The 15,800-nt window shown below is 27.6% G+C and overlaps 2 protein-coding genes across 2 annotated transcripts in view; one reads left to right on the top strand and one right to left on the bottom strand.

The window, feature by feature from the left end:
• Nucleotides 1-2,940, bottom strand: part of LOC113558750 (hemicentin-1-like) — a 318,777-nt gene extending 315,837 nt beyond the window's left edge. Inside the window, exon 1 of the mRNA XM_026964278.1 lies at nucleotides 2,453-2,940. Within this exon, the coding sequence (XP_026820079.1) occupies nucleotides 2,453-2,531 (79 nt within the window). The 5' untranslated portion in view covers nucleotides 2,532-2,940. The remainder of the gene's footprint in view (nucleotides 1-2,452) is intronic.
• A 6,710-nt stretch (nucleotides 2,941-9,650) lies between these two features.
• On the top strand, nucleotides 9,651-11,123 carry LOC113548734. Its single transcript, XM_026949774.1, has 2 exons — nucleotides 9,651-10,190; nucleotides 10,263-11,123. Exons 1-2 carry the CDS (start codon nucleotides 9,780-9,782, stop codon nucleotides 10,551-10,553), a joined length of 702 nt encoding a protein of 233 aa, XP_026805575.1. The 5' UTR covers nucleotides 9,651-9,779; the 3' UTR covers nucleotides 10,554-11,123.
• The last annotated feature ends 4,677 nt before the right edge of the window (nucleotides 11,124-15,800 follow it).

Consider the following 15,800-nt stretch of genomic DNA (forward strand, 5'->3'; position numbering starts at 1 on the left):
CATATGAATATTTGTATTTCAATATCATAGGTAGTTCTTAAATATATACTTATAGTTGTTTTTATTTACTTTTTTATTTTATTAATAATTTAGTTAATAAAAATATTGATAACATTAAAACTCTTAATTAGGTATAGTATGTAATGTTATGTGTTTTATGAGTATTGACTAATGAGTATACAAGGAAGCAAATTAAATACAATATAATATAGGCGGCCTTAATTCTACTACGTCATTGAAATGTGCAATATCATCATCATGTTATAGAAACAACACCTTCACAAGTTAGTAATCACAACACAAAAAACAACATAAATTAAACTTATTTTACACAAAAATATAAGAATTATATATTTTATTGTTTATATTAAGAGCATTGAAGTAGGTAATTTTTTTTTAATTAAAAAGCTATTAAAATAGGTAACATATTTGTATTGTATAAACAATATTACAATCGAAATTTTTAATTAGGACCCCCAAGCTTAATAATTAATAGTTATAATGGTGCGTTAAACACTTTGTTTTAATTTTTAATTAGTTAATAAAATAATATTAAGTTTATTTCACCCATTAATTTAAGATATTTTTATTCGTAATCTATATAATAAGAATCTAACCTGATTTTGGAGACGAAGGAAACCGGTTTTGAACGTCTTTAATTTTATGGCTTCCTGAGCTTCCTCTCATAATAATAATTAATATATATATATATATATTTGTTTGTTTATTTATTATTGTTATTATTATTATTATTATTAATTAATTATTAATTTGTTTGCACTTGCATTTTTCCATTCAAAATATATACTATTCATTGAACAAATAATTTATTATTACATTTTTTTCTACCTTATCTCTATTCTATAATAAAAAGAATAAAATTTACCACTCCAGAAGTTGAATTCAAAATGTAGAATATATAATTTTCAGAAATTAGCAATAACAATAACTACAATATATAATTATAATTTATATTATTTGTGTAGCCAAAGAATAGTAATATGATTTTAAATTAAATTATAAAATAATAATTTCTTCCGGAGGAAGTTCGGACTGTTAGTAAAATTATACAAATTTAAATAAATGTATAATTTATTAACGTAAATAATAAATTATGATTGATAATCTAAAATAAAGATAAATACTTTTTAAATACAGAAGGTTACTATTTGGTTATTAGCTAAAAAACACAAATATATTAACAAAAAATACTAGAATAAATTAAATAGTATTAACATAGTATTGTATTTATATGAATTTAATAATTATATATAGGTACTTTACATACAAACACTGTGATTTATATAATACCATGTTTATTAAATAAAGACTGTGATTCAGTTTTAAAATTATTACAAAGAAATATAAGTAATCGAAATTTACGCAAATTATTTTTCAAACCCAATCTTATAAAATAACTTTTTTAAAGATTAGTAAGCAATCGAAGATTTCTCATATTTTTAGAAATCGGATTCTGTATAGGTACACAATTATTATTCAAACATAATTTATCATTCATAAAATGTAAAGACACCTGTCTCCAAAAACACACAAATCCTTCACATTTTTATACTTAAAGTTATTAGCCAGTTTTAAAACAAATTATTTTAATATAATATTTGTAAACACATCCCCAGGTTTCATTAATCATATAAATATATACAAATGTACCTATATATTATATTTTTAGTGTGAACCATATAATTTAACTCTATACTTTATATAATTTATGATAAAAAAAATTTTTTTTATTCACATACTTAACATACTAAAATACAACAACTCCGAATTCAAATTTAATTTAAAATTTGTAATACTTTAAATTTTCAGAAGCATTGAATTGATTTTGAGTTTAAAATAATATTTCAAATTATTATTATTTCGGATATAAGATGGTTAAAAAATAACTTGTACATTTAAATAAAACTCTTGAATGTATAAAATGTATTATTGGAAAACAATTTAAATATAACAAATACTTGAGTACTTGACACTAACGATGGAATGCAAAAAATATTCATCTAACCGATAATGAAATGTAAGTTGTTACCTCCGCCGTTGTGAAAACCACATTGGAGGGGAAGTGAAAATCCATTTATTGTTTTATCAATTCTCGATATAAATACAATTTAATATTTTAAATCATTTCAGTTTTTTTAGAAACCTTGAATATTTATCGAAATATCCAGTAACATAATAAAATATTGTCGTTTAGGAGGTAGGTACCTGCATACGTTCGAAACTCGAAAGTTTCGTGGAACTATTATTATAAGTTTATTGTACGCGCGTAAAACTTTTTATTCGTTTATGTTTTTTTATAGACATTTTAGTGTGTTTTCGTATATTTTAACTCTTGGTTTCTGAAACAACCCGGTAGAGTTTTTACTCGCAACTGCAACAGCAGCAATTAACGTATATACTCGTGCGTTATTGTCTTACGACTTTCTTATACCTTCAGACGCCAGTTCGGGTGACGCTCCCATGGTGGACAGTATCCAAACGACCAAGAGAATCCGGAGGTCCGCCTCCATGGTGGTGAGGGCAGCGGGCGGCGATTGTTACACTCGCGAGGCGCGAAAAATTAAAAATCGAAAACCGTTTAAGGTGCAAGAGAAATGCGGTGGAACGCAGTAAAAACGCGAGGAAATTTTTATTGCGATTTTCAGCTTTCAAAATCAGTTTCGTGGCGCGCGGCACAGAAATGGCGCGAAACGGTAGAGGAGGAGACTGCGACCATCGCACTAATTTAATAATTATAATTATTATATATTGTCATCATTCCGGCGGCAACGGCGATGACGGCGACGGCCGCGACGGCGACCGATCAGACGTGAGTGGACGACACATGATATCGCGGAGAAAGCGGCGACGACGAACGCGACGACGACGGCGGTGGACGATAATACGGCCGTTCGGCGGCAACGGACCCGACGGGATGGGTGTTTGGCGGCAGACTGCGGTCGTGTGCGAACGTGAGCGGCGCGTTTGTCAACGGCCGACGTGCCGGACGCGCGCGCCACCCCATGGTTGGGGGTGGTTTTTCCCTCGGCAGTGGCAGCGGCGGTGGTGACGGCGGCGGCGTTGTTCTTCGGCGGGTCTCATATACGCGCAGCGCCGCCAAACGATTTGACGCCCACACTACACAATTATTATTATAATATTATAGGCACCTACCCATACGACGTTATTACGACAATGTGCACCGATCACGAGCCAGAGGATCATTATACTATTATTGTCATACATAGAGTATTATATCAATTTAAAAACATGAAATGCTCAAAAGGATTGAACGGATTTGAGTAACGCGTCCATCAATCGCACCTGCTTTTTAGGAGTTCGATGTAGGCGATTTAAAGAATTTCTTTACAAATTCAAAGTGACTTGGCAGAGCTACACTGTAAAAAGAGGCAGAGAACTTATATTGTGCGTTTAATTTTTAAAATATAAGTAGTGCGGATAAATACGATTTCCAGAAAAAAATAATATCGAAGATTTAAAGACATTATAATAGTAACGTATTTTTAAACAATATAATAACTCACTACTCGGAGACTAGTATAATATTGGTAAAATAAATGTGATATTGCAATGTCAAAGTGCTCCTCTTTATATTGTAAAAATTTGGTTTCTTAACTAGTATTAAACCGTATAGCCCCAGCGGTTCACATACAAGAGAAACAATGTTTAATAATTATTTGACAAACAATGAATGGAAAAATAAATAAAAAACGCAACCAACGATAAAAATTATTCTTATCTCTATTTCTCTATCGTCATACCTTGTAAATGATGACCGCAAAAAACCCACAAAAATAAACGTATAAGATTTCAGTGAAATATAAAAATTCAATACAATTTTATTATTTGTTATATATTTATATCTATGTAGAAACGCAAATCAAATTTGATTTGATTTGAGTAAAAAAAAGATTGATGTTGATCTGTCTATGGTACAGCACAGTTTCATATACATATGTGTACTCAACCCCACTGAGAGAACTGGTGTAGAGGCCCAGGAGTTCTAAATAAAATTAACAATTTCTAATTTCTATTTGATAAGCACATAACATAAACTGTAGTTTACATTGATTATAATACCTATCGATAGAATATTAAATATTTAAAAATAAATTCCTAATTATAATATCCAAAATAAAATTTAAAATTTAAAATTGTTTATAATTTTAATATAATATAATTAGTATAACATTATTAATTCATCAGGGGATTCTGATAGCCATTGGAAAATACCTTTTTTGGAACATTTATTGTAAAGGTTGATATTTTATTTCATAATTTAGTACGGATTGTTTCAAAATATTTACTAGATGTAGTTATTCTTAATCTTTTAGTGATAAAATTATTTTTTACATACCTTATGCTTACAGCTTACTTTTACTTAACTTTTAGTCTTTTAGGTATATTTTCTTAACAGATATAGTGCATTAAGTTCTGTTAATGAATAGTTTTTAGTTGATTTTGACATGTTTCTAACATTTATAAAATTATCAAAAGCACTACCTCAATCTATAATACCATAGGAGATTATTGATTCTACCAATGCTAAATAAACTTGACACAATTTAGGTAATTCAAGAACTTTGTTTAGATTTCTTAATATACAATAATTTGTCTAGGTTTTTTTATAAATAGATCGATTCAATTCTTCAATTTCATATTTCTGACAATTTCAATACCTAAATATTTAAAATTATATTCTATATTTATTGATTCACAACAGCAGTTGTTTAATTGTATACATTGTTCATTGTGCATTTATGAATTATGAGTTTATGACTTTAATATATGTATGTTATTATAAAAATTATTTTTATAAATGCATAATAAGAATTTGTAATAAAATAATAGCCTGAGATCCTGTAAAATATTTTAGGGGAGCTTAAATATTTTAAAGCAAACAGATTCACGAAGGTCTCTTACTCCTACAACCCGATCAGTCATATAACCTTTACTATATTTTACATTTTTATAGAACTTTTTATTATGTTGTTAATGAAATCAACCGAACTAAACAGAATAAACAAAATCTTCTACGGAACAAGAACATTAACCTTTTTATACTTCTGAATACCTTAAAAAATTGTAATCATAGAATAATTCGTTAAAAAAATTGAATTTCCAACCTTAAATGTACTAAAACTTCAAAAATTTAATTAGAATTTTTTCCTTATTAAGGTTTTAAAACCGAATTAAAAATCTAAAGTCGAGTTCAGTTCAAAATTTGAAACAATCATTTAATAAAATTCAATAAAATCCAAAAATAATATCTTAATTCACCTCATAATTTAATATCCATGTTATAAGTTTCATGAATATTGGTTCAAGCGATTATGATTTATAATAGTTTATCCCAAATGCTTGAAAAATTATTAAAAATTTCGAAAAATTATATCTTTTAAATATGAAGCTTGAGCAATTTTCTCTCTAAAAATAATTATAGATTCATTTTTTTGACCAATACATATTTACCAAAACCGTGAGTACATTAAAGTAGTATAACTAATCATCAGTGGTGGATTTAAGGTTAGGGCCCGAGGGCCTCCCTTCATAGTTATACTATATTTGGAAGACCTAACATCAAATCCTAAATATTGAGTTAACAAAATTGTATGATGATATGTAATAATACAAAAATGCATCCCCTTCAAAAAAAAAATCCTAAAACCACCACCATTAATCGTATAATTCCAAATAATAATTTTAATTTTAATTTTAATTTAAACATGTAAAATAAGTATTTTTATTTTTTCTGTGAGAGGGGGGAGTTGCCTCAAATCAATTACATGGATGTGGTTAACATGATTAATCCTCAGTATCCCTCCCCCTCAAAACCCACATAGTACTAAGCGACAAAATATGTGGGTGTTATAATTGTAATTTTCTTGTCTTAAGTTGGCGTTGCTAATAGGAGACTATAAAATAGTAGGTATGTTCATTTATTTACCATCTGAATTTAAAAAAAAAAATTAATATCGTTTGTCAGCCGGCGACAAATGGCAAAAAAATTATTATTGGAACCATGATACAATTTAATACTAATTACACAAAAAATTACAATATTTTTATTTTTTATTTTGTCAATAGATCACCAGGTTTTTAAAAGTGAAAAGTAGTTTTTTATTCAGTGTTTGTAGACTTCTGACTTAATCATTTCATATTCGTATTATTTTTTACTATCAATGGACAAAATGAAATTAATTCGTCAGTATTGTCAATCACAGGAATACATTGAATACATTGTACATTCAGTACAAACATATCATGTATTTGCTATTGTACAAAAAAATCTACATTTAAAAAAATATTCATTCGACATTCTAATCTGATTAAAATTAAAATTAAATTTTTAGTTTAACTGCACATTATTAATTAAAATAATCCAGTTCTAAAAAAAGTGATTTTTTAAGGAAATTTATTTATGTACATACTATATTACTACTTAAATCATATTACGGGTAAACTATTATAAATATCAATAAAAATTTGAATATTCACTATGTACATACCAGAGGCGGTCAAACTTTTTTCAGTACTACTAAGAACATATTTTTCCTTTTTTTCTTTTTTCCTTTTGCATCAACTTCTATAAAAACAACTGTATTTTTGGAAGAACCCTTTACCATTGATTATGAAATAGACTATATATTCTATAACCAACGCTATTACCTTTAACTATAAACAAACATACTTGTATATATAAATAATAAAATTAACATATTTTGCTGATGTGAAAACATTGCATATCATTGATAAGTTGATCATAATCTGGAGAATAGTCGCTGCCTACTTAACGAAGACACTGCACCAAAAAGTCGTCGGAAAATATAGCTTGGTATTCAGATTTAATAATTTTCGCGCGAAAAAATGCTGCGTCACAGAAATATGTTGACTACAAACAGGTTATCATCGGTTATCGAGTTTTCCCGGTATTGGACATTTAATAAAATTGGGTAAAAATAAAGTCGACCGTTTGGCCGCCCTTATTAGGTATATACTATATGTCTGTATAGTATTGTTTACTTCAATTTAAAGTGTACGGTATGCGAATTAAGTTAATAGCCATTTTACTCGTTTGTATGTCACAAAATGCTGTGGTTCAGTTCATTCGTTCAGTGTAAAAACGGTGTGTAGGTAAAAGTACGTTGGTACGTCTGAATCTTAAAATCTAACTTCGAAAAATATATAACCTATTATACGCAATGCCAGATTTATGTATAAGCTACACAGTAGCGTGTATAAGGGGGTTTAAGAGTTAAACCCCCCCCCTAAAATGTATGGTTGGTTCGGGCGTTGATTTTGATTGTATAATTAATTGAAATTTAAGAATGGAAATTTTTTTTAACCCTTCCTGAAATTAATTTCTATACATGCTACTGAACCTACACTGCAAGCTATAGCTTAGAGCCCCACTGTCTTGGGGGCCCTCAAAAAAATTGTTCAAGTGAGCATTTATCATATCCTATATGACATGAAACACCCGGCCAACACCAAAAAAAAATTATTCACACAAAATGGATCAACACGGAGAAATATTTTGTGTACCTATTGAATATTATTATTATGAGGTAGTAATTATTTTTAAGTTTATTATAAATAAAAATAATATACTTTAATGTATTTCAGTTTATCCCTCTGTATTATCCCCGAAAATCATAGGCAAAAGTTAAAATACAATTTTTGGGGGGACCTAAAATATTTATTTGTTTGATTTAGCTCTCCTGTTGGTATAAACCTTATACAATATATAAAAAATCTAGGAAGTTTCTGAATAACTTTTTTTTATTAGGGGGAACCCCTTCCCCCCCCCAAAAAAAAAAAAATACCACTGACTCTATGCATATATAATATCTGCACTTATAAAAGGCCCCATATATCAAATAGCTTAAGGCCTTATTAAGTCTAAATCCGGCCCTGATATGGTGAATAATCAGCGTACAAACAAATACGAACAAACCCATATTACCTATAACTAACATTTACACTTTTTTACATGACGCGCTGTGGTCCATAATATATTCCCGAAGGCCCAAATCCAAAAAAAAAATAATAATGTAATTTTTAATTCTTCAAGTGTCTTTTCTGGTTATTCCATATTTCTGTGCCACGGCTGTAGATAGTACAGCTATATTCTATACTAATACTCAACAACTAAAATTTAGAGGACTGGACGCAAAAATATATAACGATTCACTAAAACTTAAAAGCACGATTCAAACTTTCATCTTAAAACGTACCTAAAAGCATTGAGTATAGATTAGAAGTCACGGGTGGTTTTTATTCATTTTTATCATACTAACGCTATCTAGAAGTTGGATTCAAATAAGTTCATTTCATTATACAATATAACAGACCATAAAATATAAACTATATATATGTGTTTGTGTGAGTAATTTTATGCTATTGGTATTAGTACATATTAATTTCAAAATAACTATTTAAAAATCATAAAAGAAAAAATAATATTAAAATACAACATTTTACAACTTTCCAAAATAATAACAAAATTAAACAAACCATGGTAGTTGACAATTGATGACACGTGTCATTATGAACAACTAGAGTAAACTGAAATATTCTTTAAACAGTAAATACCATTCAATAATATATTATATCATTTAAATACGCATAACCTCCGATTGATTTACTGTTTTAATAAAAAATACTATGAAATTTAAACAGTTTACATTCACCTATGGGCCTGATATTACCCAATTATCATAATTAACATTTTAAATATTATTATTATACAATCTCTGCATGAAACATTGAATATTTTATTTTACACTCCACCCTGTCGGAAAAAAATGATGTTTTCGCGATAAAATTCTTACAAAAAACATTGTGGGCATACACAACTGATAAAAAAGAATATTCCATATTCTTGCTTCCCATCACGGCTATTGATTTATGGCCATGCTTCCCATAAAAACTGGAATTTACTTGTTCTTCCAGAGTGTGTTAACGTTAAGGATTGTTATTGTTAATGTAATACATTTGCAAAGTAATTTTCAGAAATCAGAAAATGTCCTTTTTGATTATTCTGTACTAATACCATTGATTAAGGTTATATGTATAAATCATGTATAAATCATTGCTAATACCAAATACCACGGCAATAGATTATATATGCGATTATAACCATAGTCTGCAAGCAGAGTGGAACTGGACCGTGGACCATATAATATTAAGTATTAATATTACTAACGTATATATATTTAAAACAATATTTTTATGTATTTTTATTATATACCTAATAATATTATATTCATAGGTATATAGGTAAGTAGGTATGATATTCGTCATTAGTGTTGCCTCAAAGATTTTTTTACAAAATTAGTGGTCTGAACAACTAAAAAGGTTAGAAACCGCAAAACCGTTAGATTTTATCTATATGGTTCAATGGTTGCACGACGGCCGATATGGCACTCCGGACGGCCTATAATGAGCTGTAGAGAAATTAAGCATTAAACATTCTTACTTTCTTAGTAAAAAATTAAGAACATCTTACTTATCACCAAAATTCGACAAAAACTTGCTTAATATAAGAACTCCCTGTGGAATTTATTTGTATTATCATTAGTCGCCGTAGTTATCATAAGAATGATAAGAACATTAGGCGCCGTTTTTGCTCCGTATGCCTAGTCTAACTATTGTACTTACTATTTTTATCCGTTGTACTAGGCAGTTAGTTATTGTAGTATTATATTCATTATTATTTCTGTTCAATTTCTAATCTTAAAAACGCAATTTTTGTTATGGAACACCACAGCAAGTTTAAAAATCCTGCAGAAAAAGTAAAGAAAAAACACGAGAAGAAAAATTATAGTACGTTTACTCAAACCAAAATCAACAATGATAGGATCGTGATTAACGATCTAGAGACTCAGTGCTGTATCATTCAGGACAATGTCGAGAAGGATCAAAATGACATAAAAGATACCAAATTTGACAACGACAGTGACAGCGTTTTTTCGACTTCTTGGGAAGTAAGCAAGCAATTAGTTAATAACAATAGTGAAACCTCAGATATGGATTGTAGTACAGCCAATATTAAAACTGTTCCTGAAAGCAATGACATTGTACATAAAAAAGCAGCATCATTCATCAAAAAAGTATTACACAATGAGCTACCAAAAGACAACAAGCAATTGCCATTAGTTTTATTGGTAAGAATTTATTTTATAAAAAACATATTTGTTGAGAACAAATAATTAATTTATTGATATGTTTGACTTTAGATACATTCCAGACGATTGACTAAACTTTCTCAACTTAATTTTGAAGATGAAGTCATAAAGAAAAGTACAGACATTTTTAGCTCTAAATCTCGATATGCAAAACAGAAGAATGAAATATCAGTTATAAAAGATATACACCACATCTGGACAAAAAAATTCCATGAATTAACTAAATATGTTAATAGTATTAATGACTACCTAGAAACCTTGATTAGGGTGCCTAACACTGCTATTAAATGTGTTAGAAATTCTGGAACAACTGTGAATATATCTGTGCCCCCCAAACAATAACCTTGCCATGTACCGTTATATAATCTACCCAACGAGAAAACATAGTGATTCAGCGCATATCCACTTAATACCAGTATACTAAGGCAGGATGATGTGCAGAACTGATTTTCATCTGACCCTAGCATGTTTTTTTGCTGGACTGAGTATAACGTAGACCATCATTGCCATCCCTGGTGCACCTGATCAAACCATTGATACTTAAAACTATTATATTTATTTCATTTTTATAACTTTTTTTTAATTTGTGTTGTGAATTATGTACTTTTCCTATAAAACAGAAATATAATAATTAAGATATTTTGTAACTAAACTACTGCTTATAAATACTTAGTGTATTGTTTTTGAATCATGATCACTGATAATTATTTTGTAATAAACTTAAAATGGTCTCACACTTATCTATTAATGAAAATGATAATTGTACACAAAATATTAATAATAAAATTGTTTTATAAAATTTTAATTACATAACTTCTAAAACAGCTCATAATACAGAAACTGGGTATTGGGCACTAATCATGTAAGTTAGTATTTACGGCGTTAACATTTATAAAAACAGTTCTAATAATTGTTTGTTTGATTTTGATAAAATGTATAGAATGTTAATCGGTAAACCATATTTAAATTATAATATCTGTATTATAATTTTAAAATACTATTAATTATTTGTTTGTTTTAAATTACTTTTAATTGTATTAACACTATTAACCATTTGTTAATAGTTTTTGGTGCAGAAGTTAATTGATTGAAATCATTAAGTTTTACAATATATATTTTTCCAATCAAGAACATAAGATTCAATCATATGTCATTAAGTTAAATAATTATACAGTTAGCGTGAAATCCCCACTTATTAAACAAATATTAGAAGAACTATTTGATTCAAATTAGTTTATCTTTTCTTCTGTGAAGCTAATGAATGCATAGAATATGATATAACTGCAGGATTAAAAAAAAATTTTTTCATGTTTGAAATTTTATCAAAAAATAAGTTTGCTAATTTAATTTTAGTTCAATTTAGATTTTTAATGAAAGCACAGGTGTGAATATTTTAATTTTTAAATTTATTTTATGAAACCTCTAATAGTCTAATGGGCTATGATAAGCTAAATAGATTTTTAAAACCATATTCATAGACATAGGCATAAATAATCCTTTAAGTTAGAGGGAGAGCTAAATTCCTAAAAATGTTTTATAGCAAATTTTATTTAATTTGATTATTATTTATTGTTTTTATTGGGATTTATAACTGATTTAAATGATTATTCATGATATAAAACATTATATTTTGTTAAATTGTAGGCAATAATAAAGTTAATACTAATATGTCTATATGTACATACATTTACCCAAAAATTCTGGAGGAGCGGAAACCCACCCAAGCCCCCCTACTTACAACTATGTCCATAGATACCACGCAATAATTCTTTTAAATTCATCTGAGTTATCCACCACTTCTTTCCTATCAGACTCGAGTACTACAGCTAAAAAAAATTTGTTATTCTATAACAGGACGTTGACTGCCAATATGGAAGTCAGTGACCCAAATCAATTCAGTAATTCAGTATATTAGGTATGGGAACGCCATTAGGCCATTCAATTCAGTGGTGGTCAAACGGGGGGGGATAGATCCCCATGACTTTTTTTTTTTAATATTTATAACAATTAAATTAATGTATATTGTACTATAATGTTGATGTATTAAATTTTGTTTATTTTTTACGCCACATCCCCCCTCCCCATGACAAAATTATTTGACCGCCGTCAATTCAATTCTATGTACATTTATTTTAACTATTTATATTTATAAAAATAGCTCTAATTATTTGATTTTAGTATAATGTAAATAGTATTAATCAGCAAACCTTGTATAAAATATACAGCTAGTCTATACAACAAAAAATGTCTTGGGACTTAGATAGTGACTACCAGTGGACCTACCATGGGTGGCTCGGGGCCATGCCCCCCCTCCCATCGGCTGTATCAACTAAATGCTGTGTCCAATATAAAAATGAACTGTTATTAACGTTATTGTTAATTCTTGATTAGGTTTTTTTAGTATGTATTTTGGTTTCACCCACCACATTTTAAAATCCTGATAACATCCAAAAACCTAACTGTTTGGTCGCCAGCTTACACGTGTCACGAGAACAATCAAACATACCTAGTATACAAGATACAACCATATTAAATAATATCTGTTTATGTTGCAAAAATACTACATATTAATTATATAATTGTTGAATAGATACATGATTAAATGGTGAGCATTGAGCAATCTAATTGATAAGCATTATATCAAAAATAGGCTGACAAATGGCAACTGGCAAGTAGGATTAAAATAACTATGCATAGTACACAACATTAACCTTTTGAATTCATAAAGACATAATATTAACCAATTATTCTTCAGCATAAAAACGAGTAATTAATTTTAAGCGAAATTAAGAAGATTAGTGAAAAAACTGTTATACACGAGTTTGTATGCAAATATATAAGCATAACAGACTGAAATACACATTATAAATTAAATTTTAAAAAAAATTGGATAAAAATGTTAAAGGGCTATTTCAGCTTTTGTCATGTATGGTGTAGCATCAGAAGAAATACTCTTTCAGTAAATGTTGACAAAGAATGTGATAATACTCGTACTATTATTTATGAATCGAGCTGTAGATGAATGGTTAATTTTTTTAAATAAATAAATTTGTGATGTAACGCCTGCGTTAATCTGTAGTCTTATCTGCCGATATCTAAATTAGATTTTTCGTAATTTCACTTCCATTTTTTTCCAAGTCATTTCTATAAACTTAAGAAGTTTAATACAATTTTATATTTGTTTGGATCAAACGAATTCATTGATACGAGTAGTGGAAGCTCGGATACTGATTGTAGTATCGACAATGTTAAGACTCTTAATAAAGGCAATGCTATTATAGCCATTTTACCTAAATAAGAAAGCAGTAATAAACATCAAGAAAGTATTACGCAATGAACTAACAAATCTTAGCATACTACAAGAAAATTACGCTAAACTAGAGCACAACTAGTTTTACAAATAGAACCTGTTAACATATCATGAGTCTAGAGCCTTGCTTAGTCTCTAATCATTTTTTTTGATAGTGATCCTTGCTTTGCATTTTTTACATTTAAAAGATTTCAATTATTTCTCAACTATGTATATTAAATGTATTATGTTGCAAGTCTTAAAATTAAATTGTTATTCTACATATAATATAAGTGAAAAGCAATTTTGAAATATTTAAAATAAAAGTATAATTACCTGTTTGTTTTTTCTATTGTCAGTTGGTATATAATACCAGACAAGTTTTTCATTTGTTGAAAGGTCATGTTTTCATATTCATTAAATGTGCAGTGTAGTCTAACAAAATCAACCATACACCGACTTTTAATTAAAAAAAGTTAACTTTATTTTTTTAATATTTTTGGTACATACACATCATATTTAACTCAATCTAGTTTCGTTATCTTTTCATTTGCCTAACTTATGAATCCATAGATTATATAATTTAGGATCAATATAAGGATTTTTTCAAGTAGAAATTGTATCAAATAAGTTTATTGAATTTAATTTAAATTAATTTTAGATTTTTAATGAAAGTGCAATTGTTAACATTTTCAAATTTATTTTTAATACCTATGAAACTATAGATAAATAAGTTTTTATAAAATAGTTTGACACTCATTATATAACACATAATAACAACATCAATCAAACTAACCATTTGTGGTATTTACTATTTTTGGAATATTTTACACTTCATAAATTATATGTAACTTTATTTATAATATAAACATACAATCTTTTAAAAAAGAAAAATTATACAGATTGTAGTTTTGCATAGAATTCATAACATTCTGTAACATTAACTTCTTTACAGAAACAAAAGAAAACTCACATTTCATGCATTTAAGATTCTTTCAATCTCAACATTTTCGGGCTACTATAAAGAATGAGACGTTCCATTATATAGTTAGTCACATATTTTTTATAGCTGGGTCTCTCAAGTGAATACTTGTATTTAATACAATATATTTATAGTTGCACGAAATTTTTGGGACACGAGTGACCGGTCACGAAGTGCCTTTAGCATGAAAAAACTTAAAGAGCAGCATTATGTAGTATTTAATTAATACTCATAAAAGATTAATACCTGATAAAATAAAATTTTAAATTCCATTCTAAAATGTCATCTCAACCCTAACCTAATTTTAGACAGAAGTCAATAGAATTGGTGAATTGACATTGTAAAAAAAAAAAATCCATTCTATTGAACACAATGGAAAATCTATACAATTATGACCATAATTACTCATTTAAGACATGTAAATAAATAAAACACATTTTATATTTTTATTTTTTATTATTTAGCATATATTACACATGCTTATCTCTTACCCTAACTGGTTTCAAAACGAAAAAAAATGAATATAATATAGGTACATACAAACTCAAGAAAACATGTAAAAAATGAAGTTATCTACTATGAACTTAACGAGGAGTAAATTTATTGTAGCATGAACTTTTTATATTAAAAAAAAACACTCATTAAACTAATTCAAACCTTTAGTTTTAGAAAACACTCAATTATGTAACTCAATTTTAAGATTATTATATACAAAAATCATGTTCTCTAGGCATTTATAAAAAAGTGAAAAAACTTGAAATATTAATTCCCCGTTATGACTAATAATAAATTATTAGACACATAAGTATTAAATGTACCACAGAAAATTAAAAATAAATAAATATATAATAAAATACTGAACACCCCATATAAATCACATTAAATTAATTTACCATTAAAATATTATGAAATGATTATGAAAATATAAAATATTATTAAAGTATCATCATTATGCAATCATTATGCAAAACTAAAAAAGTTATCTCTCAGTATTTAAAAATAAATATTATAACTAAACATTAAAGCTATATTTTATCAAAGAAAACAGAAATAATTGTTTTCCTGTTTACTGAGAAATGAGAATACAAATTAAAACTAATTGCAACTAGGTTACTCAAATAATATTAATGACCTCATTACCTATAACCTAATTAGTACATTAATAATTGTACCTATTTGTTTTTAAATTACTTAATATATATCTGATTATGAATGTGGTAGTAGTAATAATCTTCCAAGTATGGTTTTAACGTTTTAGTAGAATATTTATATGTCCAATAAAAAAATATTGTAATTCATCGAAATAATTTTAAATATA

Source organism: Rhopalosiphum maidis, chromosome 4, assembly GCF_003676215.2.
Source record: "Rhopalosiphum maidis isolate BTI-1 chromosome 4, ASM367621v3, whole genome shotgun sequence".
Classification (NCBI taxonomy): domain Eukaryota; kingdom Metazoa; phylum Arthropoda; class Insecta; order Hemiptera; family Aphididae; genus Rhopalosiphum; species Rhopalosiphum maidis.

Excerpts from the sequence above, each read along its gene's own strand:
- LOC113548734 (XM_026949774.1), top strand. The coding sequence starts at position 9,780 with ATGGAACACCACAGCAAGTTTAAAAATCCTGCAGAAAAAGTAAAGAAA. Across the intron at positions 10,191-10,262 it reads AATTGCCATTAGTTTTATTG|ATACATTCCAGACGATTGAC; the intron begins GTAAGAATTTAT and ends GTTTGACTTTAG.